The sequence below is a fragment of the Podarcis bocagei genome, assembly GCF_964188305.1.
Source record: "Podarcis bocagei genome assembly, chromosome: 2".
Lineage (NCBI taxonomy): Eukaryota > Metazoa > Chordata > Lepidosauria > Squamata > Lacertidae > Podarcis > Podarcis bocagei.
In genome coordinates this window covers 90,511,821-90,537,290 of record NC_138126.1, presented here as the reverse complement: position 1 = coordinate 90,537,290, position 25,470 = coordinate 90,511,821, and the positions used below count along the sequence as shown (strand labels likewise).

The window sequence follows — 25,470 nt, the reverse complement described above, 5'->3', positions numbered from 1 at the left end:
GGTTCGTATGTAGCTAATCTGTCCATATTATCAATCCATATGCTCAATGAAATCTTTTTGCAGCTCTTCCAATTCATCAAAACAAGTTTTTTTGCTTCTGATATAGCACGATACATCCATTTATTTATTTTTTGACCCCTTGAAATCTCCCATGTTTCCAGAATATAATTTAGAATTAAATTCAGTTCCTCTAAATAACAATTTCTTTTTATTACTCTTGCTATAAATATCCTCACCTCGCACCAAAATGATCTTATCATCAGGCAGTTAATCAACATATGTACTAAGTTCGTCTTTTTACTCCCACATCTCCAGCAGTTGTCTGCACTTGTTATTTTCTTCTGGTATAGTTTTGCTGGAGTCCAGTGGACTCTGAATATTATTTTCTGTTGAATAAGTCTTAATCTCAGATCCATAGAGGCTATTTCTATTTATTTTATACTTGGCTCCCATATATTTGTTATCTGTACCCTTAACTCTTCACTCCATTTTTGGCTATCATATTCTAAATCATATTTCTTCCTGTTGAGTAGTGTTTTATATAGTGCAAGTGTAGAGTTTTTTGTTTTTGTTGCAAAGATTAAATCTTGTAGCAGCATGGGTGTTTCCGATGCTGCTATGGCATCAGGGCCAAACTGCCTTTCCAACATATGTTTCAATTGGATGTATTGCCATTGTGTTTCACTGGTTAATCCATACTTTACTTGGGAAAAGACTCTTGACAGAAACCCTGGAGAGCCTCTGCCAGACAGTGTGGACAATACTTGGCTAGATTGTCCAATAGTATGACTCCTATGTTTCTAAATGGAGGCATGAATAATTGTCAGTGCTGGGCTGGATGAATCATTGTACTGATTTGGTAAAAGAGAAAACTTACATTATTATATATCTTTTTCTTAAAGTTGATTCTCCTTCCCCCCAATAGTGTACCCATGCTGAGAGTCACTTCACAAATCTCATTTTACACAAACTAGTAAGCTGCAATTGGCTGGGCATTTCTGCTACGTGTGCACATTCTTAAAATTGTGTGCTTCCCGTAAAAAGCGTGAAGGAGCCTTGAGCTTTCCCTGGAAATAAAGTGGTTGAAATGTCCTCTGCTACCTTCCTAGAACATCTTTTAAAAATCTTTGAGAGAAATGTGTAACTGTGCAGTCTCACTGTCCCAGGTACGTCAGCTTGAGCTAAGTAATGCGACACCCATGAACCAGGTGCAATATGTACTCCCTCATGTGGGAGCCATGCTTTGTACCATGAAGAACCGAAAAGCAACAAAGAGAAAAGCAAAAGTGGTGTAAGGTCCGATTAATACAGCCACTAGATGATGTATTTGATGGCTAAATGTAGACATTATTGATGTTAATGGTTAGCACAGGTTTTTATATTGGTGTGGTCGTTTCATGGGAAATTGCCCCTCTTTAGTGTGATACAGTTTTAGCCTCTCCAGTGCAGATTCTTAGATATTTGATTCCTATCATTGGTCAGGTCAGTACTGAGGTTTGACCCTTGTTTTTCACCTCTCTCTTTTACATGGAGCTTGCAAGTGAAAACCAGATCTTCCTACTACAGATAACAATTACAACATTTCTAAATGTGCTTATTAGGGAATAGTCTCTATTGAGCACAGTAGGACTTACTTCTGAGTAAACTTGGATAGGATTGTGGTGAGTGTTTTGTAAAGGTAGAAATAGGTAACGTGGTTTTTAGACAACTATGCTTTCTCAGTTTCAAAACTGGGTATTCAAAATTTTCATCTTGAACAGCACCATTCCAAACAGCATTCAAGTGAAATGAACCTATAATGAATTCAATTCTCAAAATGTGATGTTTTCATGTCATCAGTTCAGGAACTCTTATCATGTAAACTTAGTACCATTGGGGAGGAAATTAAACATTCATTTTAAGTGGGCAGCATAAGCTGTCTGTTTAATAATAATTCATGGCAAGTATGTAGCACTTTAGAGTGTTTGCATCGTTTCACATGCATTATCTAAGTCAGGGGTCCTCAAACTATGGTCAGATCTGGTTTGCCAAGGTCCCGAACCCGGCCCGCCCGGCCACTGCAGAACCCGCCACTGTCTTAATTTTTTTATAGCCATGAAACAGACTCATCGGCTCAGTGGGGCAACCCCACATTGCAAGCGCCCAACTTAAAATGGAGGTCCCTTTGAGGCACACAAACCAAACCAATAATAATTAAAAAAATAAAGATGCAACAGCAATGGTTGGAATGCAGTTCGCATGGCAATGGCGAGGCGTCTTCTGCCTGGCTCGGCTGCCCTCTTCCGCCCAGCCAACGAGACCCTGAGATGCCGCTCCCACTGCCGGGAGAAGCGGGGCCTGCGAGCTTTCTAGTTCCGACTTCGGCCGCAGCTGGGCTCTGCTGGAGGGCCTAGTAGGTGGGGCGCCGCTGGGCAGCAAAGGCTGAGTTCTTCCCAAGAGAGAGGGGCTCCAGCGGGGGTTCTCGCTCCTTTCCCGCCCCAGAGACAGGCTCTTCTTGGCGTACCTTTCCCCCTCTTTCCCCTCTGAAATCTCGCAGGGGCGGGAAGCAAGAGGCACGCCACCCTGGACCCAGCTGCAGCTCCTAGTTCCCACTCGCAGGCGCGGCCAGCCCTGAGTCGCGTGCAATTAACGCTTCCCCACGTTCCTCTTGGACTGTGTGTCTCCCTGCCTTGTGAGTGCTGCAGAGGAGGCTCCTCGGAGGCAGCGGACGAAACCCATCAGCACACAGGTTTCTCCTTTTGCTGCCCCTCCCGGGCGTTTGTGTGGGAAGAGGTGTGCATGGACAGACCTGTTCTGTAACAATCCTGCTTTGTTTTTCCTGGGTTTTTTGTGCACTACAAATAAAATACGTGCAGTGTGTATAGGAAATTGTTCATATTTTTTTCAAACTATAGTCTGGCCCCCAATAGTGTCTGAGGGACAGTGAACTGGCCCTCTGTTTAAAAAGTTTGAACAAGGTATTACGACCCCCTAATTACAGATGAGAAGCAGAGACTACAGTGCAAGTGTGGGGAGTCTTTTTCAGCCCAAGGGCTGCATTCCTCATGAGCAATCTTCTGGGGGCTATATGGTGGTGGTAGTAGATGGGGCCAAGGAAAAGGTGGGCATAGCAACAGACATGACTCTAAACTCTGTATAATGGGCTACATTCCAGCCAAAAGCTTCCACGCACACACATGTTGTCCTTCCAGGCAAGCATAGTCCAAGGACATTCCACACAAACAAAAGCTGACAAGGGTGCAGAGTAAGGCCAGTGAGGAGGTATGGTCTGGGAAAGTCCCACAGTCCAGATAGAGAGGCCAGGAGGGCCTTACATTCCCCTCACCTCATGTAATACTTTACATAAGGCCACCTAGTGAATTCATGGCTAAGACAAGATTTGAACCAGGGACTTCATGGCACACAACTTCACTGCTGGCCCCCATATTTCACTACACTGGATATTAAGATTTTTACGTGATTTTTAACTGTTTCTCTTTTTTCCGTAAACTTGATACTTGCATTGAATTATATACTTAGCCTAACTATAGTTAAGCAGACATATTTTCTAGAAATCAAAAGTGAGGCAAGGGTTAAGAGCTACCTTTGAGAGGACTCTGCATGTTCTTTTCTCTTTGTTTTTCTTTTTATTTAGCTTTTATCTTATTGTATCATAAAAAGCTTTATTAAAATCTTATGGGGAAAAGTGAACCTAGTCCAATGCCATTTTTGTGGGAAGTGTTTGTGATGGTGTTTTCCCCTTCTTATGCGGAGTATTTACTCAGTTGTGAGGATTTCACTTGATCCTATCTAGCCAACACAAGTAACAGAAGGCTACATAGAGTGTCTGCTTGCTTTTGCAGACAAAAAAAGGCGTGAAGAGGAAAGCAGACACTACAACTCCAACAACAATAGACCCGGTTCATGAGTCCTCATCACTGCCCACAGAACCCAAGGCTGCCAAGACAGGTCCACGAAGAGAAAGCCGACCAGTGAAGCCGCCTAAGAAGGATGTTCCAGACTCTCAGCAGCATGTAGTAGAGAAGAGTAGCAGTAATAAAGTGTCAGAGCAATTAAAATATTGTAGTGGCATCATAAAAGAGATGTTTGCTAAGAAGCATGCTGCCTACGCCTGGCCCTTCTACAAACCTGTGGATGTGGAAGCACTTGGGCTTCATGATTACCGTGATATCATTAAGCATCCCATGGATCTGAGCACAATTAAAGTAAGTGTAGTTTTAAGCTGTGCATGTAATCTTCTCTGAAAGCCAATACCCACACATTTATACACCTTGTAAGTTATGAAGGAACTGTACCTGTGTTTGCTTGTGCAAGCATGTGCTTGTTTATTGTGTAACTTTAAAATGTTGCTAGACTCCGAGCTCCCATCATCCCTAACCCTTGGCTTTGCTGGTTGAGACTGACGGGAGTTTGATTTCAGCAATATCTGGAATGTGAGGGAGTATCATCTGTTTATATTCTTCTTTGTGGATAGGGAGGCTTGATTACTGATTTTGTAGTTCCTCTGGTTTAGACAAGTATTCTTGGCCCTTTTGTCCAGTTACAGTATTTTCAGCTTACTTTCCACTAGAAGGGAGGGTTTGATTTTGGTTGTTGGATGCAAAAACAACTATGTATGCTGGTCTGTGAAAAATCTTAGGTGCAGTTAGATGCACAAATCTTCATCAACCTTGGGATATCTACAGAGGCTGCAAAAAGTAGCAGTGAAAGTGACTAGTTTTTCTTCTTCCTCTTCAGCAAGTCCAAAGTACTATCTTTACTGTGGAGGTGACACTAGCAAGTGATTAAGAAACCATTGGCAGTTTTCATCTTACAGTGAAAGAGCTTCTCCCTATAGTCAGACTTCTCAGCGTCACCACAAATAGGTTATTAATTTCATATCAATTTCAGTCCCACCATGAAGGGACTTCTCCTATCTGTAGCCTTTGCTCAGAGTTAGTATGCTGCTACCATAGGACTTTCCAGAACCAGCAGCAAATGTGCAAGCAATTGTACTACCAGGGTGGAGCTGGGGGACAGTTTTCTTGGCAGGGAGAGCACAGATGCTCAGAAGGTGTTCCAGAGCTCACCGTCAATTAATATAGAATGTAGCACAGTGGGAAAGCTATGTAGTTAGAAATCAAAATAGGTTTTGTACACCTGTTAGTGCAGAAAATAATGGCAACTTTCTCGACGGAATAGAAAAGGGAAAAGTAGAAAGATTAGGAGATGATGCCTCACTAACGAGTTGAAAGGCTGAAAAGGATTTAAAGTTGTATAGGACTCTGATGACACATGTTCAGTATTAATACATAATAATAAGACTTGCGACAAAATGTTGCCATGTAGAATGCTCCTTTTTAGGGTTCAAGCCATGCTTTCTATGATATAGCACAACTATGGTAAAGTAGTCACCATCCCCATCTAATGGGTATACCACATTGTCACATACTCAAAGAGTACGTACCAATGCAAGTATGGGTCAAGTCCAAAAGCAGAAACTACAAGGCTGAATAGCCATAGGCATGTAATGTGATGAAATACAAGTAGATGGTTGGATTTTAAGCATTAGAGGGCCAGAAGCAGAATTAAATGGTCAAAGCCATTCAGAGAGTCAGTTTCTGAAGGATAATATAGGTGAGGCATACAAGTTTGTTCTTAGCAGAGTTGCTCAGACTGGAGCCATACATAAGGTCTTATTTAATACCAGTAGCACCATTATTGGCTTCCAAGCTCAGCTATTTCATCTGCAGTTTCTCTTTCTGATGCTATCAGTGTAACACTGCAGCAACTAAGTTTGACAGTCATTTCATCCATAAGAATTTGGGGGGAGGGGGGTTCGTTTTGGTTACTCCACTGACTTTCATTGGCTGTGCTGCTTATATAGAAATTAATACAGGAAGAAATTCTTCTGGCTTTTTCTTTGTCAGGTTCAGCTTAGGGCTGTGGCGTTCCTAGTTGGTCACCTTGTCTGTGCCTAAGGCTTTGCTGTGTGGAAGTGGGGAATGAGGATGAACTACAGAGAAGTAAACATTTTCTGTTTTTGTAAACCAGGCTTCTTGTCAGGACTATAGGCCTGCTTTTAAAAGTAATTATTAAGACAGATTTGATGTGAAGAAGAGGAATAAATTAATTGAATCTTGTTAATAGTTTTGGTGCCGAAAAGAATAGGTAGGTAGAGGAATAAATTTGCTAAAGGGAAAAGAGGATGAATTGATGCAAAAAAAAGTCTCTTCATAAGTTAGACTTCTGGGGGGTGGTATAGACACACCAGCATGGTCAAGAGTGCACTGGCTGCCTGTATTAATGTGGCTATCCCATACATCGGAGACATTGTGGACCAAATTTCCCCAAGATGCTATGTGTAGTTTTTGTCAAATGTGCTGCGTTCGTATCAGGGTTGGTGCAAGAGATTGCATCACCTAAGCTGCTGTTGCCCATTCTCTTCCTTGCTGTGCTAGCTATAGCACCTCTCCCCCCCCCCAGCTTTCTGTCTTGTTTTTTTGATGCTACTTCAGGATGCATTGATCTGACATACAGACATTCACTCACTCACATTTGTTGTGGTGCCAACAAGGCTTCCAGCTCTTACCTCCTTCCTCCCTGCCTAGTTCTAGGAAGGACCTGGAGGGATCCTTACCTCCGAACAATGAATCTGAGATTGGGGTGGGGGACCATGAAAACACATGGGGTGCTGCAGTTTGCTGCAATGCTTAATGATACTAAAAATGGAATCAGGGAGCTTAAAGTTACTGCAACTCCCTCCAGTCTTAGGTATTATTAGCTGCCACCACAAACCATGGCAGCACATGCACTTTCGTGGCTACTCTGCCCAAAATGCTTTGCTCTGAGAGATGTAATTCCGCCCCCCTCCATTAGTCTTTCCTGGAGGGAGGAGAGAGCTTCAGCGAACAGGCAGGAGCAGGGCCAGCCAAGAGAGGTAAGCAATGGGCTTCAGGTGGTGTAATTTGCAGTTGCCTGATCACTAATGGAAGGGCCAACCCAGATTTTCATTGACCTTCCCTTATAGTGGTAACATCCATCTTCTTAGCATAATAAAGAACTTAACATGCAGCTGTAGTGCAAGTACTATTTAAGTAATCTACTCCTGTAGGTGAGGAAAGATGAGATCTTACTCTATTTCTTATCCCTATTTGTTTCTTGCAATAGCTGCCCCTTCTGGCTTCTGGGAAGAGGCAGTCTCCTGAGTCTTACACTGTGCTACTCAGTGCATCCTGCCGGCTTTTCAAAGACAGTGAGGATATATAACTGTGGGATTTTAAAAACTTATTACTTAAAAGATTTCTATGTTTCTGCAGTAAAAATGCCAACATTCTATGAATTGCTTTTTAGACTTCTTTCCAGACTGGGCAAATACCTTTCAAGGATCTACTGTGCTAGTGCACATGTCCTATAATAGATTGCTCTCCACAACACTGAGTGTTGTGAGAAATTTCCGAGCATTGTAAAGAGTAGTTTACTGGACAGTACTGCAAACACCTCTAAAGTATAACCATTGCCTGTAATAAATCTTGCTGTAGCTTCCTTGTGCATATACCCACAGACAGACAGACACGTGATAGAAGTGCAAAATATTGGTTTCATTGTTCCATATTCATATATTGTATTTGAAATATTAATGGCAGAATTTTATTTTTTTACATTTGTAGTCGAAACTGGAGAACCGGGATTATAGAGATGCTCAGGAATTTGCAGCTGATGTCAGATTGATGTTTTCCAATTGTTACAAGTATAATCCTCCTGATCATGAGGTGGTTGCTATGGCACGGAAACTGCAGGTAAAGAAAATATTTCTTTAAAATTAAGTTCTGTATTAAAATGTTACTTTTTAAGAGTTCAACAAAATCTAATTATCAGAAGAAAATACTGAAATAATAAACTAACATAAAACATGCAACTATAAGCACCAAATATATGCATTACTCTAGGCAAAAAATGTATCTGTAAAATATGCGTACACCATTTATTTTTCAGTAGGGTCTCGGACATGAGGCCTCGTTTTGAGAAAAGCTCAAAACCTGGTTGACAAACTTTGTGGGGAAAGAGGAGGAATGTGATTCTATTGAGTCTTCTGGCTTGTATCCACTGAGCATGGTATCCTACTGGACTGCCTCTCTGCATTTGGAACTAGGGATACCACTGGTGATTCCACTTTGGGGGAAGTAGTATCCTAAAGGTGGTTGCCGAGTGGGGATTAATGTATATATTGCTTATTGTATTTCTCCAGGATGTATTCGAGATGCGTTTTGCTAAAATGCCAGATGAGCCTGAAGAACCTGTGATTCCAGCTTCCTCTCCAGTAGTGGTGCAGCCTCCACCCAAAGTGCCCCCACCTTCATCCAGTGATAGCAGCAGTGACAGCTCCTCTGATAGCGACAGTTCATCCGACGATTCTGAAGAAGAACGAGCTCAGCGGCTAGCAGAGCTCCAGGAACAGGTAGTCTATTTATGCTTCAGAATCTGCATCACCTTTGGTCCACTTAACTGCAGTTTTCAGGTTTGGAGTAAGGATCTGTTCAGTTCCCTGTATACCCAACCATGTGCAAAGTCTTGGTCTTCTGGCCCACATTGGAGTTCATTATTTTGCAAGCCTGCAACTTGAGACTTCAAAGGAGGAAGAGAACCCAAAGTTCTCAGATCTGTAGCAGGTGAGAAGGGAGAAAAGTGAACATATGTTCTTTATAGCCAGTTATCATGAGCTTTTTATCCCAGGACTTACTTTTACTTAAAAGAATCAGGCAGAGTTTACTTTCACACATTCCTCTTGTATGTACTATTGAATTCTAGTGTGAAAAGAGTCTGGAATCACTTTGGGTCTATAATTTTTGAGTGGCCTGTTTGACTGAGTTTTCCAACTTTGGAGCTAGAAAGCTGCTGGGACAATCTCTGCCCACCTTTCTAGCTTCAAAGTTGAAAGGCAGGATTGGTTGCTGACTTTGGACAGCACCACACCTTGCTTTGTGAGTAAAATTGTTGAAGCCTGAGAGTCACACTCTTTGCACTGTTGATATGATGTGAGGAGAGAAGAAGCATGGAGAATATTGACCTTCCATGGCTGTCTTAATTGCTTTAGCAACTAGAGTTAAACACTTCCTTGTTTCTTCCTTTCCTGCTCAATAGACAATATTGCTCATGCAGAATGGATGATCTTGATAACATTACACACAAAACTCTTAGTAAAAAAGCAGTTAGATGGGCACCAAAGTAAGCAGAGGGATCAGCACTTTTTTCCTTTCCTTTTTTTTGCAAGGGGAGATTAAAATGAAGAGATCAGAACAAAATTGTATTGATCTTTATGTCCACTCCTTAGCTGAAAGCAGTGCATGAGCAGTTGGCTGCCCTGTCCCAGCCGCAGCAGAACAAACCAAAGAAGAAGGAGAAAGACAAGAAAGAAAAGAAAAAGGAGAAGCACAAAAAGAAAGAAGAAGTAGAAGAGAATAAAAAAAATAAAACCAAGGATCCACCACCTAAGAAGGCCAAGAAAAATAATGGCAGTAACAGTAACTCAAGGTCAGCCTTCTGTGTTGAAATCTATAGTTTATTTGATTTGTTTGGACTGAAGAACAAGTGTGTTGTCAGGATTATGGCAAACTTTCCAATACTTCAAATATCTAAAACCTCTAGTTGAATTCACATTATTTTCAACCATATAGTATTATGAAAGTAAAACTCTAGTTATAAAGCACTACCATTTATTTGAGCTTTCTTGGCTTTTAGGAAAACTAAGTATGTACAGGATTTTGGTTTTAGCAGATCCCTTACCTGATACAAAGGCTTACTCCAGCAGTCTCCAGTTTGCGCTCTAGATTTTAAGGAGCAATTGAGGACTTTTTGCATGTTAGAAAACCTTAGTATCAGTAAAATCATTTCAAGCAGTCCTTGAACAAACTGCAGTGTTGGGAAATTGTAATTATGAGGCTGTATCCAACTAAGTTGTACTTGAGTACACATTGAAATTAATCTACCTAATTTAGACATGTCCATTAATTTCTATGGGTCTATTTCAGCGGATCTATTCTGAGCATAACAAACATTGGATGCAACCCATGATTTATATTGATATATTTGTTTTATATAAGGCCTATATTTTAAGATGCAGAGATCATCACCCAGTGAGAATTGCATGCCTTTCCGTTTTAGAGTGAAGACATAAATTTCTCTGAACTGGCTCCTGGAGTTTTGTCAAATGTGTGTGTTCACTGTGGAATAGGACTACATGTTTTTAAAAACCCCAGAAACAAAGTTTAGGTTTAAATATAATTAACAGTTAGCTTTTTTTTTAAAAAAAAAATAATGTTGAGCTGCCAACTGCTATGAGGAGCAAATGGAAGTATAGAGAGTAAATAGGTGTGGAGCAAATTCTGTCCCACTGAGTGGTTCTTTTGGGTCTCTGTGCAGTCCCACTCACGGGGTTTTGCACTTGCACAGAGCCCACTCCAGGAACATTCTAGACCTCAAGGCAAGGAGCTGACATTCTTGCCCCTCCCTTGGGGGATCTTTTTGAACTGTCTGGATATCTATCAGGTGATGACCTAATTTCTATACTCAGTTTAAGTCTCCTTAATGTGCTGTGGCACCTTCAAGAGTGTAGTCTCTATTGCAAATATAGCACATCATTATCTATGCTATTCCTCCCTTACCCACTTTCATAACAAACTAAGATTGCTTTTGCATTCTGCAAATATGAGTTGCTCCCCTGTGATTTTTTTCTTCTTTTGCTATATGTCATTTTATATGTACTGTTATTTTGCTGAAACAGTAATACTTTTACTGTTTAGTATTCCCCCTTAGTATTCAGTGATTTTCATATATATTATCTTGGTAATCCTTGCATTAATTCTGAAAAAGAGGTCATTATTGTTTCCAAATTGCAAGTGGATTGAGGGTATGAGATGATGGCTTGTCTAAGGCCACCTAGTAAGGCTATATAACTAAAGTAAGATTTGAACTATAAAGTTATTGACTTTCAGCTTAGATTATTAGGCATTTGACTATACCAGATTTCAGAATATAGTAGACAATGCTAACAAATTGCAAACATAATTAACAACACACTTTAGAATAGCATTTTGCTGTCTGTCTAAAATCATTGTTTTGTAAAATAATGCAGTAATAATTGTTCTTTAAGTAGTAAGAAGGAGCCTGTGACTCTGAAGAACACCAAGCCACCTCCTGCTTATGAGTCTGAGGAGGAGGAGAAATGTAAACCAATGTCTTACGAAGAAAAGAGACAGTTGAGTCTGGACATTAACAAACTCCCTGGCGAAAAACTAGGCCGGGTTGTCCATATCATCCAGTCAAGAGAACCCACGCTGAAAAACTCCAATCCTGATGAGATTGAAATTGACTTTGAGACATTAAAGGCGTCCACATTGCGGGAGCTGGAAAGATATGTAACATCTTGTTTACGGAAAAAGAGGAAACCTCAAGGTACCTTTCAAGCTCAGAGCAGTTGTGTTAGATTCCAGTGCTGTGTATTAAATCTCTTGCCACTGTATAGAGAGATGGGGGAACATATTAGTATTCAGGCACTATAAATTCATGCAAGGAAAAAGCATCCCTCATTCCGGAGTTGCAGCCATTCCAGCAAATGTTGGATTAGATTAGTAATAAAGAACAGATCTATTAGATGTTATCACTGGACTTTCTTGATGGCCTATGATACAGGCCATTGAATCATAATGTTCCTCAGTTTATAACTATATTACAAATATTTTCTCTTTAAACAGCTATAAAAACATACCATATTTCTATTTTATGCCATTGTAGCCTATTTCAACTGTTTTGTAAAACTTACGAATGTTCTATTTATTATGAGACTGTTCACCACAACCAGACACAAAAACTTTTTTTTAGTTGCAGATAATATTTCTAAGACCATTGGTTGGTATCTTATAAAGCAATGAACCAAGGCTCTATGATACTTCTCCATTGCTGGAAATTATTAAAAGTTTTTGTATTAATAATTGACTATTTTCGCATACATATTATTCAAAGGAAGGACAAACTTTCTAAAAGTGGTGCACAGCAGAAAATAAATGCATTTTGAAGTAGTTATTACTATTTGAGAAATCTGACAGTTTTTAAAAGGTTTCCTTTTTTGTATCTAGAGTCCCAATAATTCTGCGTTGTTTTTAAAGGACTATATAACAAGGCAAACTTTTCTTCTACATGTTTTATGTTGAAGCCTTGGAAAGAAAAAGGACAGCATGGCAGCACATTCTCCCTGTCCTTTTGAAAGTATTGCTTCATTTAGGCCAGTTAAAAACATATCAGTATGCACAAATCTTCCACAGGGAAAAGAGTAGCAAGGCCATAGTGTTTAAGGGGAATACTGCATAGCACAAGAATGGGTTCTGGATTATATTCTTATCCAATGACAATATTGTGCTATTATCTTGTTGCAGCAGAGAAAGTGGATGTAATTGCTGGTTCCTCTAAAATGAAGGGGTTCTCCTCCTCAGAGTCTGAGAGTACCAGTGAGTCCAGCTCCTCCGACAGTGAAGATTCAGAAACAGGTTAGATGCAGATTATTTATAGACTCAGTCCTATACCTGTTTCCTGTATAAATAAATATGTTTTTAGTATGGCTTAGTCTTCTTAATTTTTTTTATTTTTTATTTGGTCTTTGTAAAGCAGTATATACAGTATATTTTCTGTATACGAAGCTTACCCAGTTTGGATCCAACGTTATAAAGAGGGTATCACATCTGATTGCTTCAAAATGCACTGAACAATGCTTTATTAATTTAGGATGGCAGAGCCACTTTATAATTCGTGCTACGGTACCATTTTATGTGTCTGATGGTTCAGATTCACAGCTTTAAAAAAAGAATATTTTCTAAACCGGCTTCTCATCTAATAGAGAGTAAGATACACTTTTATTAGTGAACGTTGAGTCAGCTTGCCAGAAGGTAGATACAGTGTATGATCGTGTATTGGAAAGATGGCATTGAGAAGTTATTGGAAAAAATAGAATGAATGCAGGGCAATCGTCGTACTGAAAAGCTTTGTTATTTCTGATTAACATTCCCTTACTATATTTTTGCTGTTAACTTTGAGAGCTCTTACAGGTTTCATTTGATACTCCTCATGTGACCCTAAAGTTGTTGTTTTTTTATTTGAAGGATGCACTTAGTTTCGTGCTAACAATCAATATTTTAAAATGAATTAAGTATGGCAGAATAAAATTCTGTGCACTCTTTGCACTAGACCTGCAGTTCTCGCATGAACTGCAAAAGCATTTTACAGTAAGTTCTTCAAAGATTGACTTACCTTAAGGTTTTATTCATCAAAGCCATAGGCTGGATCCAGACTTTGGATTCAGCAGTGGGTTCCTTCTGGTGGAGAGCAGGGAGGTGATTTTTGTCAATTACATCCTTCTCACTGTAATCCCCAAAGCCACTTGCCTGTGGAATTGTGTGAGATGTGGTGCTGGCGACTGCAGGGGAAGGTGTAATCATATTTTAGGATAGGCTTGCACATTAGTGTGCTGAGGGTGGGTGGGGAAAAATTGACATTTTCAATTAGTATAAGCAGTAATAGTTTCACTGACCTTTTCCTATGTTTAAAATGGTAAATTGTGTTCAACTGAAGTTCTAGAAGACACTGTTCTGTGTTGCAAAAGGAGCTTCTATAGACTGCAAGAGGCCCATTCCTAGTATCTATATATACATATGTGAAAAGGCCCTTGAGTTTGTTTAGAGATAAAGATTGATGATGATGATGATGATTATGATTCCTAGGGTGTTTTCCCCCAATGTTGGCAGGAATGATAGGAATTTGGCTATGCAGATAATAGGACAGCCAGATGCAAAAGAGGACAAAGGCCCCTTCCTGCATTTTTAACAACTGCGTAGAAGGAATTTTAGTTGGTGTACCTTATCATGCAATCTACACCTGCAGAACTTCTCTCTTCTGCAAAACTATTAAAGGTGCATGAGCTGTATTCTCTCTTGCATCTAGTTGCCCTAGCAGGTACTTTTCAGAAGATGCTTTTAAATTAAAAATTATTTTCAGATTTATTTGATCTTCCTTGTTTTGTTTTTTACTCTGTTCCTTGGACTGTCTTGAATTTCAATAGCAAGCTTCTTTAAATGGCAATTAGACTAGGTTTTCTGTGAAACAAAAATGCTCTACCAGTTTATATGTGAGTAAGGTATTTTACAGTATAAGTTTGATTAAATACTTTATTTGTGTTGTTCTTAAAACATAAATTTATATGATTTAAATGCTTTTTTCATATTGATCAGAAATTGGTACTAGGAGATGTTCTCCAGCTCTTGATCAGCCCTAAAACAAAGGTCCCTGACTGGTAGAAGAAAAAGGTCTCATTTTAACTTGTACAGTTTGTTTTCTCAAAGCAAGTTTGATCTCATTAGAGTGAATTTAACTTAAGAATTCTCAAGTGTTCATAGTAGACATAAGAGTAAATTGAGACTTTCCCCCAGAACATTCATTTTAATGCTTTAAAAAACAAAAACAAGAGAGGCAGAAAGCTTGGTCTGCATTTTACTATCAGGTCACAAACCTTGCTAGCAATGCGTGTATACAAGAATGTATTTAGTTATCCAATCTGAATGATATTTATGCCTACCCAGCTGCCTAATAAGCATAATATATTTGAATGACTCAGAAAAGAGTGACATATTCCTGCTTTTCTCTCATCAGTTGTTAGATAATGCTTATAAAAACAAGTGGCATAAACACTTTTAATTTAAAAAGCAGGTTGGGAATCTGGTGAAAGCATTTCAAAAAGCATCTATCTGTGGTGTATACTTGGTATTTTCCCTCTTGGAGTCCCTTAAAAAAATTATTGCAAAATTCCTGTTGCTTTTTAAACTTGGGGGATGTTAAAAAGTTTGGTGTTCTTTTGGACAAGTTCCAAGAGGTGGGTATGTGCAGGTGCTACAGATACCATGACCAAAGCAGGCAGTAAAAAGAGGAACTTCTCCACAGTGGAACACAAATTATGGACATTCCATCCTAGATACATCTTCCCCGTTTTTATTTATTTGCAACAGTTTGACTCACTGTGTTGGTTGTTTTAATTTGCTATGGGTTGTTTTTTATAAGCAGCCTTCAAGATGACTTTAGTGTGGGGGACAGGGTTATCCTGGGATGCCTCCAGTGTATTACATAGTATTTTAATTCTGCTTGTTTTTATACCTGTTTTAGTTAAAAACATTAACCATGCCTGAGGTAATAGAGTTCTATGTATGGGGAAACTCTGTTGTACTTTTAAAAGTTTGTAAAACTAACAATTGAGACCGTATACCAATTTCACATTAAAATATTGTAGCGCAGGGTTATTTCAGATGTAACATTTGATTTTTAGGTTGAAGTCCACTTCAGGGGATTTAAGTTTAGTTTTGTAATGCATTGATTGCCCACACATGTTCTTTGTGCATGTTTGGTTATACGCAATGTGTCATATACTGAGTATAAATAGGAAGTGTGGATTGTGTCCAATTAAATCATTGCACATACAGTATGACTTCTGTGACTACAAGTGAACCCGCCCTCCTCCCCCAGCACTCCCAGTCAGCTCCAGGAGTTCCCCTGGGCCTTCAGAGCAGATTGGGAGGAGGGGAGGAGAGGGAAGGGAAGTTCCATTATTTTCATGGAAGTCATTCTGCATGTGCAGTGATTTAGTTGCATATAACCCATTGATTTCTTCCACAATCATCCAAATCAATAGAACACTTTATACTTGGGGAGGGAAAGGGATTTAAAGTGTTGGGGAATCCCTGTTGCACAGAAAAATCATATAAGCCATAGGAAACAATTTTATCTAGTGGCATCAATTAGCCATCATTCATATAGGTGAATCCAACTAAACTTATTTGGGATTTTTGCTGCATTAGAAAGGTTCAAAGAGTCTAATAATAAGATAGACCTTTCTTACTGATATTTGAATTGTTTTAAACTTTTACTTAAAAGGCTTGTTAATTCTGTCCAACAGCGTTGCTCTGATGACGGTGTCTGTCAACAGAATAGGAAGGGGAGCAGTGTTCATCAATTCTCCTTCCTTCTCTGCTGATCCCTCCGCACATGTAAATCTCTTCTGTCCAAAGCATTTCCCAACCCTCTGGGGCAGGTTTTGGGAAGGCAGTTGCAGGGATGGATCCAGAGTGTCCCATCCGCAGAAAGAACTGAGTGGGGAGGAGGCAGCTTATGCTGATTCCTCCTTCAGCCCCTGCCTCACCTCCTGTGCTGTTCTGGTAACACTGTGGAGCAGCTTACAGGGGGCTGGCTGCAGGAGGGAGGAGAAATTTGCAAAACTTGCCTCACGCCCAGAGGGAGTGTCCCATGAATAGAACTCCACTCATAGGAACTCTTAGGTCCCATAAAATATGTATGGTTTTAAATCAGATATAAAACAAGGCATTACCTTGGGTTTGATTGTTGTAAATGGCTTGTAGAGGTATCTTAACCTCTTAATCTGTGCTGCTGGTGACAGTTAGATGCCCATCTGCTGACCTTGCTGTCTCCACCCATGGAAAACTTAGCAAGTGGAAAGCTAGCACGGTGGTGGCCTCACTGGAGGTAGAAAGCACAGGGCCTTGAAATGGGGGGGGGGGGGAGCAGAGTTGGCTATGGATCTGCTTAGATTCAAAGCTGCTTCATTTCTCCGAGAGGGACCTCATCTAGGCCCCTTACCTAAATCAGTCTGGAGCTGGCATTACTAACCCCTCATTATCAAAACAGGGCTATTGAAATAATTAAAGCACTTTCAATTTTAGCTGGACTTTGATATGTTGATGCTTTTTTATTTTTAGTGAATTCTTCTTTCTTCTTTTGTCTTGACTTGCAAACAATAGACTCTTGTTACATGAGCCTAGTTCTCAAGACCCAGCAGGTGAGGATCTAAGAGCAGGTTCAGACTTCAGGTGAAGAGTAGATTCAGTTGTGAATTCACCCCATGTGTCGTAAGTGGTCTCAGTCCACAAGAGAAGCAAACTTAACTATGAGGTACTCCATCATAGTTTAGACTAGTGCTTATCTGAACCTGAGGAGGAAGAAGAAACAGGATTGTATCCAAGTAAACTCTACTGAGAGTAGAGCTACTGAAATGATTAGATCTAAGTTAGTATGAACTTAGTTGGCTACAGCCCAGAGTTTGCCCTGTCCTTGTAATTAGAGTATGTTCTTACTTGAATGAGCCTTCAGTGTTTTTCAGTAGCATTTGATATCTTGGAATAAATTAGAGCACCTTCACCAAATGAATTTACAGTAATACTTTCAGTATGACCCCATCTGACAGCTTTCTCCAAATTGCTTTTTAATTCTAGAACCTGTGCTACAGGAAATGAGAAACATTTCCAGTTAAATATGTTGAACTGTGAAATTTTCAACAACAGATAAACTTCCAAATGTCATGCATTGTGGCTGGCTAAATCTTAGCATATGGTAGACAAGTATCTTTTTGCAGTTTGCTTCTTTCTCATCAAGCTGCCTTTGATTTGGATTGAGTACAATATTAGTCCCTTTTACTGGTTGTCATGTAGCTTGTGGTCTGTTGCAGACTTTGTTCTGTGTCTGAACTCATGTGACTCCAGTTTCTTACATACATTTATGACCTCTCAGCATGTTACTTAAGAGTTATCTAGGCTGATGGAGACCTTTGCAAAAAAAATTTAGATCCCTGTTTTGGTTTATACCCACAGAGTTGTTTGTTACATGAGAAGCCTCTTCTATGAGTAAACATTCTTATATGCTATGACCATGATCTAGAGGTATGTGCGCACCAGAGTTTTCTTGTCTGTTTCCCTTTCAACAGCTCCTTCTACTGAACCTCCTCCAAACTACTTTTTTAAAACCTCTTCCAATTTTAAAAAGCAGTTTAGTGGTTTGGCATGAAAGCTGCTGAAGGATTGGCTTCACTGGATGACAGCCAATATAAATCGGGTCTTCTGGTTTCATTCTGAATTGTCCCACTTTGATCATACCTCTCCTAGTAGTAGGAAGGTGGAAGCTCTCTTTTCATGCTGCAGGTTGGAATAGGCTAGTAACCCTCATTTAGGAGGAGTGATATTTCAGGTAGGAAGTCCTCCTTTAAAAAGAAAAAGTGTTTAATGTTAGTTTGCTGCTGCAAAGCTTCACAGGTCTTTGTTGCATCTACAGAGCTTCTATGTGAAAAAGGATTCCCTATTCTGATCCATATCAGGTAGAGCTCTGCACTAGTTCTGTGGAAGCCCATCTACATGGGAGCTCTGTTTGATAAGCAGCTGTTGGATTATCTTCAAGATTATAACATAACCATTAAGTGTATTTAATTTCAAAAAGGGTACTTTATACTTACTGTCCTCTACACTTTCCCCCTACAAACCAGAATTTTTTAATTCTTAGAAACTAAGCACCAGCATTATAAATAGTTGCCTCAAAAGTATATTTTCAGTATGGTTGCATATATGCATACCTGAAGGCAGAACAAACAATATCTAAAATTTTAATCTTTTTGTACTAATGATTTGTAATAGAATTATTCAGTGTACATACTGTCAATGGCAAGAAACACTATGTATAAAGTTGATCTAAGCTTTTAGGATTAGGGAGGCTACATATTGAAATGATTGCCTTTGTGCATTCAACACTACAGCACAGTGCTTTCTAACATTTCAGTAAAGGTTCTTCATTTATAAAAACTATTCAGGGCTTTTGAAATATATTGTCTTTATTAGTATTGTTAAATTGTTTTTTCGATTTTGCATTTGTTTCTGTCATTTGTTTTGTAATTTTTCTGAAGGGATAGATACGATAAAGGCTTGATTTTTTTATTGGAATGTATAAATGCATGTTTTTAGCAAAGCTGTAATTCTGCTTTCCCTTATGCACAAGTGTGAACTGTTCAAAGTGCATTTGATAATGAATTGACTGTCTGCTGTCATTTTTATTCAGCTGTTCAGTTATTTTACCTTTACAAATAATAATTTATCAGTAATTTATATAATCTGTTTTTCTATTTTATCTGCATGCTTATGATTTAACAATGATGTAATCACAATAATTTTAAAATAAGTTGTATAGTATCTCTATTTTTGTTCTAAAATAATAAAAATAAATAAAGAATTTGGTTTGCTACAGAAAATGTACCTGTTGTAAGATAACTAAAATTGTAGTTTTTAACCTGTCATTTCAAAGTGGGGAAAATTACTTTTCACATTCTATACTAGTACCAGTCACTGTTGCTACTTCTCCTAAGGAAATCAAATAAACATATAAGATGACATATAAACTAGTTGGACCTTGATGCTTTTGAGAAAGCACTCACTAGCTTACCTGGAAAATAAAACAACTTTTCTTTTCTTTTTTTTTAACACACCAGGCTTATTTTACTGAAAATCCCTTGTAGGATCTGATGACCAAAATAGGACCTTCTCAATGAACTCTGATTTTCATTCTGCGGGACTGAAAAGTGCAAATGCCAAAGCCTCTCCAAACTACTCTGTGCATGTGTGAAAGACACTTCTGCACACACAAGGCAGGAAGTTTGACCATTTTTCTACCCTGCCCTACAAACTTTGGGCCCCCCTGAAAGCTATTCCAGAGGGTCCACCAGCCTTTGGGTGGAGCCCTTCAGCTTGTATGGGAGCTGCCACTGGAACAGGGGAGAAGATAAGCCCCCTTAGCACAAGCAGAAGCAACCTTGTGATACTTGGAATGCTGGCCAAGGTCTATAGAGGAAGTTAATCAGGTTTTGTATACATGTGGGAAGTGGGGCTTTTGAATTACTTTATCGTCATTCTAACAGGTTTAAATAAGCTGAAAACTGCATTAAAATCCAGAAAGTGCAGTTCATAAAGTCTGTGTTGTGTTTGGATGTTTTTGTATTATTTAAAATTAAGCATTATCTTACCTAGACAAGTGTGCTGTTATCAAAACATTTTAATAACTATTCCAGTTGAAACAAAAAAAGAAAACCTTCACTTCTGCCTCTGCTTGTTCCTTATTTTGAATAGTGAAATGCTGATGGTGCTACTTGATGATCCAGCTTCTTTTCACCTATGTGACAGTGAACATCATAGTATCTTGTGCACAAATTCATTAGTTTGTCACACATTTGTGTAATTCTACTGAAGGGTGTACTAAATATTTAAATCACAGCATGAAACACTGACACATAAAGTACCCATTTGACCCCCCCAGAAGAAAGCTGCATTTCAAGAATAGACAGCTGTCAAGTCACCAAGTGATCAGGCTCAAATGATGCCAGAAATAATTTAAATAGCCATGTCAGTTTTTTCAGGTTGCTTAAGTTGAATGCTTGCCCTTAACAATTCCCTTCTCTCTCCCCCCCCCCCAACTTCGTATTGTTTACACACACAGCTAAATTATATGGGAGTTGCAGAGTATGGGACTAAGAAAATAAAGCACAAAGAATATGCAGCTCATAACCTTGTATATTTAGACGTTAACTCTGCTTTGTCAAACTAAGTTATGTTTTCCATATAAAAATAATCTCCCACTTTACAGGAATTAAATTATCTGACCTGACAATTCATTTAAATAATGCCCTCATCCAAAAATGTATCAAAACCACTCTGAGGCCCAATTCATAATACATTATCTCAGGAGTATGTATGCGGCCAAAAATCATGTCATTTGAGTTTTCATGCAGTTGCCAAGTTAAAGCGTAAATAAATAAATAAATAAATAAATAAATAAATAAATGCCTATGTCAGTACAGCAGCAGATATTTATCATGTAATCTTCTCATATAGGAAAGTGTTATCACAAGCCCATGAAGCTTTGGCCACAGTAAACTGACTTAACAGCAACCACATTGCCGAAATAACATTTGAAATTAGTTTTAGAAGTATCTTACAATAGTGCAGTTAGTTGGAGTATAATATAGACAGATGAATGCAGTCAGCTCAATATACAAAAATATGCTGTGAAAATTTCATTATGACAGGCATGTCATTGACTAAAAAGCTATTTAAAAAATCCAAGGTGGATTTCTGAGAAACTGAGCACTGAACAATATTTGCAAGCCAGGTTCAATGGATACCTCAACAAGGATTCTAGGTGGATTTGACAATGTGTTATACCTGTGATGTTATGGTAACTCCTAGGGCGATAAAAGAAGGCTGCTTCCTTACAGAAGCACCATATTGTCTATTCAGCTACATTTACAGAAGCTCAATTCTGAAGGCCCAGGTCTTTTAAATTAAGGGCTGGAAAATCCTTGCTCCTGGTATGGGCTGTGTTTGCATGCTTCACACATGCATCCAGGCTTTCTCCATTGGAGCCCTTGGAAGCAGCTACCTGTGTGGTTTGCATACTCAGGAAAGGTTTTTAAATTATTTCCTTAACTCATTCATTGATTAGCTCGTTCTTATAAGGAAGCTGATATTCCCACATACAACTATTAGAGAGATGTAAGCACAAGTACAAACACAAGACATCAGCATCAAAACCATAGCTATTTTGCCCCTTTTAGTCAGCTAACAATTCCTCATTTATTAAAATGGAATCCCAATATTTATAGTTCTTGTTAGAAATAGAATATTGTCTAATAATAGCACAAGAGGCCAGTGTTTTGCAACAGATCACACATTTTCATATATGCATGTGTGCATCATTTACCCTTTATTCTATCTGCTCCATAGCAATGTGTAGCATGTGCTTTTTAGAACATGCTAAGCACTGAGATGTTACTGATAAACTGAAAACTTGACATAGCACTGTCCAGTTTCTTAAACAGCTTTACTCTCAAGGTGTCACTTTTAAAAAAGAATTACAGTAGCTAACGTGATCTGTAGCTGGTGCCAAGCTGTCTTCTAGGGGTGGTTCTACCTGGCTTGGACTCGATGGCCCTTGTGGTCTCTTCCAACTATATGATTCTACCTATTTTTCATACTATTTACATTCTGACCTACATCAAAGAGCCACCAACTGCTTAAGTTAATTGCCTCACAGGTAATTTGGCCAATAAACTGCTATCCCCATTTCACAGGAATGCTCTAAATCATTAAACTGCAACATGGAATTTCCCTCAAATTATGATTGCATGGAAAGTAGAAATCAGTAGCTGGCACAGTAAAGGTCTTTCTCTAATAAAACATCTGATACTTAGAAACCTTTTGAATCCTTGTAACCAAGTAGGGAAAGCTGAACAAGTTCCACTAACTGCTATTTCCCCAATAAAGGGCCTGGTGGTAAACTTGTAGATTTTTCCCCAAGAAGGATAATATCGGTGCAACTGATAGTAGTGGTAGAATATTGATAAGAACGTGATACTTGTTGCTATTTGTGGGGAAGGCTATGTGGTTCTGTTTTAAGAGCAGTAAAGGGGTACTTCATATGCTGTCTTTATTAGGCTGTGGCTGGTGACAAGTTTTGAAAGGCACCTTAATTTTCCAGAGTTGTAGCCAACAAAGTCCCATTAGCACAAGGATTTCCATCTGCCCAGTGAGACTTGCAGTCCCCACAACACCCCCCAAATTTGCTCTATAGAGTTGGGGGGAACTTCCAGAACAGGTTGTGGGTGTGAAGAGAGGGAGAGAAAGTCTTGTTGCTCAGGCAGAGGTCCTTGTGCTATAGGACAATTTACTCTTTCCCAGATGGTGCGCTGTATCTAACTCTGACCTGTTCTTTAAGTTGGTAGATCTGAGCCAACTTCCTTTCAACAGATACTGTTTGGGCTTTTTATAGAGACTTGGAAAACACTTTCCTTCACTGAAGTACCTTCTACAGTTGTCTTTGTCCAGTTGTACACATGTTTGTCATAAGAAAGTCTCTCACATGCTCACCTGCACCCCATTGCCAGCATGCGAGGGATGAATCCTACCCAGATGGTTACCTTAGCTTTCTATTTTTTCTGAGATAGCCTTAAGTACCAAAAAGCCATCAAACTGAAAAAGGCAGAGCATGATCTTCGTGTGAGGACATTTTTGTAGCAATTTTACTATGTAATGCAAAGCTTAACCGAATGTAGTAGTAAAAATTCTAGAGCAAAGTGTTGCTCCGAGGCTACCTAGGAAACAAGCCTACATGGGATGGTAATGGCAATTAATTCAATACAGTGGTACCTCGGGTTACATACGCTTCAGTTTGCATATGCTTCAGGTTACAGACTCCGCTAACCCAGAAATAGTACCTCAGGTTAAGAACTTTGCTTCAGGATAAGAACAGAAATTGTGCTTCCGGCAGCAGTGGGAGGCCCCATTAGCTAAAGTGGTGCTTCAGGTTAAGAACAGTTTCAGGTTAAGAACAGACCTCCGGAATGAATTAAGTACTTAACCCGAGGTACCACTGTACAATAGTGAAGTGGCACAGGTGTGGCTGCGTTGCTCTCTTGGCTTCCCAATGCCAGTTGCTGAGAGGGGCAGGACAGCAGTGAGCCTACAGCATACCAAGCTCCCCATTCCCTTGCCCCTCCTCTCTTGGTAATTGGCAGTGACGTGCAGCATTGGGAAGCCAGGAGAGCAATGCAGCCCCACCCACACCCCTGGCCACAGCTGATTCAGCTGCTGCTATTATTTAGTATTGAAAGTACAGAGGAAAGCTGTAGTAAAATTTATGCAGGCAGCTTGAGTTGTTGGAGGAAGATGCTCACAAAAGTGAATTGCTAAGCCCAGGGGTTGCTTTCTTTCTCTTGAGTCTTTGACTCAACAGCTTGCATTGGTTGTAATGGCATCTTTGTAAAATAGAAGTGGTTAATTCATTGGGATTGTTCTAGGCATGTAAAGGGATAGAGAACATTTTTCTCTATGCACATACGTATGGGGGGGGGGAGAGGAAAAATCGGGCAGTTTTCTATGGATTCCAGAAATGACTTTTGCGCCTTTTGATTTGAATTTCATAGTCATAAAATAACTTATATTAAAGAGCATTACATATAAACAATGTTATGAAAAAGCACTGTAATTCTCTGTTGTTCTTTCCCCCCAGAAATGCCTCCAAAACTTAAGAAAAAAGGACATTCTGGACGAGAACAGAAGAAGGTACATTGTTGTATAGGGGAAGATACTTTAATGTTTCTCTGATTGACATTATGTTAATTTATCACAAAGAAGCCCACTCCACGTCCAATAGAATGGGCAAAGCTTTGCTCATCTCAGCTCCCTAGACCTGTCTCACATGGGAAGGCAATACAGGATATGGAATCCTGCAGTACAGAATATGGAGCCAGTAGGATTCATTCATCTAGGCCCCTAGCATTAATCAAGGTTTGGAGTTTGTGAAAGATAGGGTCCAGAATGGACAAGGAATTATCATTGGGTCCAGCTCTCAGGTTTCCTCAAAGGCTTAATGTTTTTTCCCAGTTGAAGAAGTAAGTGTTTGATTATTGAGGAAGTGCAGCTCAAACAAGAGAGGCTGTTATAAAAGATTTTTAAATTGCCTTTTGAAGAATTTTTTTACTGAAATTCTTAGTATTTCAGTTAGTTCCATTACATAAGTACAGTTTGGGAGCAAGAAGCTAAGTATTGAACTTACCTTGCTCTTTGTGCAGTGCTATCTTTCCTGGCAGAATACTTTTATAAATTTACTGATTGCTGAAGCTAGCATTGAGTATGGGGCTGGGGCAACAGTAAACTTCAAAAAAATACAGTGGGTTTTGTTTTTTTCTAAAGAGTACTTTATTTGGTTGCATATTTTTCTTCCTAAGGCTCGGTGGTCTGCTATACTCTTATTAAGGTACACACTTCGCACAAGTGCATGTACGAAGTTTCAGCAACCAGTTTTTGTAAAAGCAAGCAACTTCGGGAGAAGATGTTTTTATGTGGAGAATTATCATGGGAAAGCTAACACATTTCCCACAGTTTTTCCACTGCAGCTCCCCTTCTCCACGCTGTTTTTCTCCATCCTAGCGATTCAGTTGAGTGAATGCTGGGAAAGAGAAACTAGGGACAGGGCGGTCTAACGAAAGGGGTAGCACTCCCTCCCCGTTGTTTCCCATGCAGAAACTTGATTGTATACTCTGTTTCTTTCCTGCAGCATCACCATCACCACCATCAGCAGACGCAGCAACAGCAGCAGCAGCAACAGCCACAGTTGCAACCACAGCAGCTGCCTCCACCACCTCCTTCAGCCCCTCAACAAGCAGCCCCTCCAGTCAAATCCTCTCCTCCAGCTTTTGTTCCAGTGCAGATCCCAGTTATGGAGCATCCGCTCCCAGGGAATATGTTTGACACTATTTCACATTTCACTCAACCGATTATACACCTTCCTCAGCCAGAAATGCCGCCCCATCTCCCTCAGCAGCCTGAGCACAGCACTCCTCCTCACTTGAATCAGCATACAGTAGTTTCTCCTCCAGGTGAGTGCTGTTTCTTGGATGTGCACTAGTTTTTTAAGTTCCTCATAGGACATTGTGGACATTTGAGCAATATTGCAGGCCAAGGGAGTACAAATCAAGGGGAAGTTTCTCTTGAAATCAGAGGGCTATTTTAGACATAACGTTCCTAGTTTGCTAAACCATGGGGTTGTATCCAGTGAAATCATTCAGTACGTTTCCAAGCA

The 25,470-nt window shown here is 39.6% G+C and overlaps 1 protein-coding gene and 1 long non-coding RNA gene across 8 annotated transcripts in view; one reads left to right on the top strand and one right to left on the bottom strand.

The window, feature by feature from the left end:
- BRD4 (bromodomain containing 4) overlaps positions 1 to 25,470 on the top strand; it is a 76,825-nt gene that overhangs the window by 43,233 nt on the left and 8,122 nt on the right. For 4 of the 5 annotated variants that reach the window (XM_081185277.1, XM_081185280.1, XM_081185279.1 and 1 more), the window contains exons 7-14: positions 3,843 to 4,205; positions 7,650 to 7,778; positions 8,228 to 8,437; positions 9,311 to 9,510; positions 11,129 to 11,430; positions 12,408 to 12,518; positions 23,899 to 23,951; positions 24,946 to 25,267. In XM_081185277.1, coding sequence (XP_081041403.1) covers positions 3,843 to 4,205; positions 7,650 to 7,778; positions 8,228 to 8,437; positions 9,311 to 9,510; positions 11,129 to 11,430; positions 12,408 to 12,518; positions 23,899 to 23,951; positions 24,946 to 25,267 — 1,690 coding nt within the window. The remainder of the gene's footprint in view (positions 1 to 3,842; positions 4,206 to 7,649; positions 7,779 to 8,227; positions 8,438 to 9,310; positions 9,511 to 11,128; positions 11,431 to 12,407; positions 12,519 to 23,898; positions 23,952 to 24,945; positions 25,268 to 25,470) is intronic. The other variant, XM_081185281.1, reaches the window with a different exon arrangement.
- The window catches only part of LOC308582298, a 37,274-nt gene continuing 19,363 nt past the window's right edge, over positions 7,560 to 25,470 (bottom strand). Inside the window, exons 3-6 of one of the 3 annotated variants that reach the window (XR_014005609.1) lie at positions 13,276 to 13,441; positions 11,435 to 11,492; positions 8,470 to 8,639; positions 7,560 to 7,772 (exon numbers count right to left, since the gene is read on the bottom strand). This is a non-coding gene — a long non-coding RNA (uncharacterized lncRNA). The remainder of the gene's footprint in view (positions 7,773 to 8,469; positions 8,640 to 11,434; positions 11,493 to 13,275; positions 13,442 to 25,470) is intronic. The other 2 variants (XR_014005610.1, XR_014005611.1) reach the window with 2 other exon arrangements.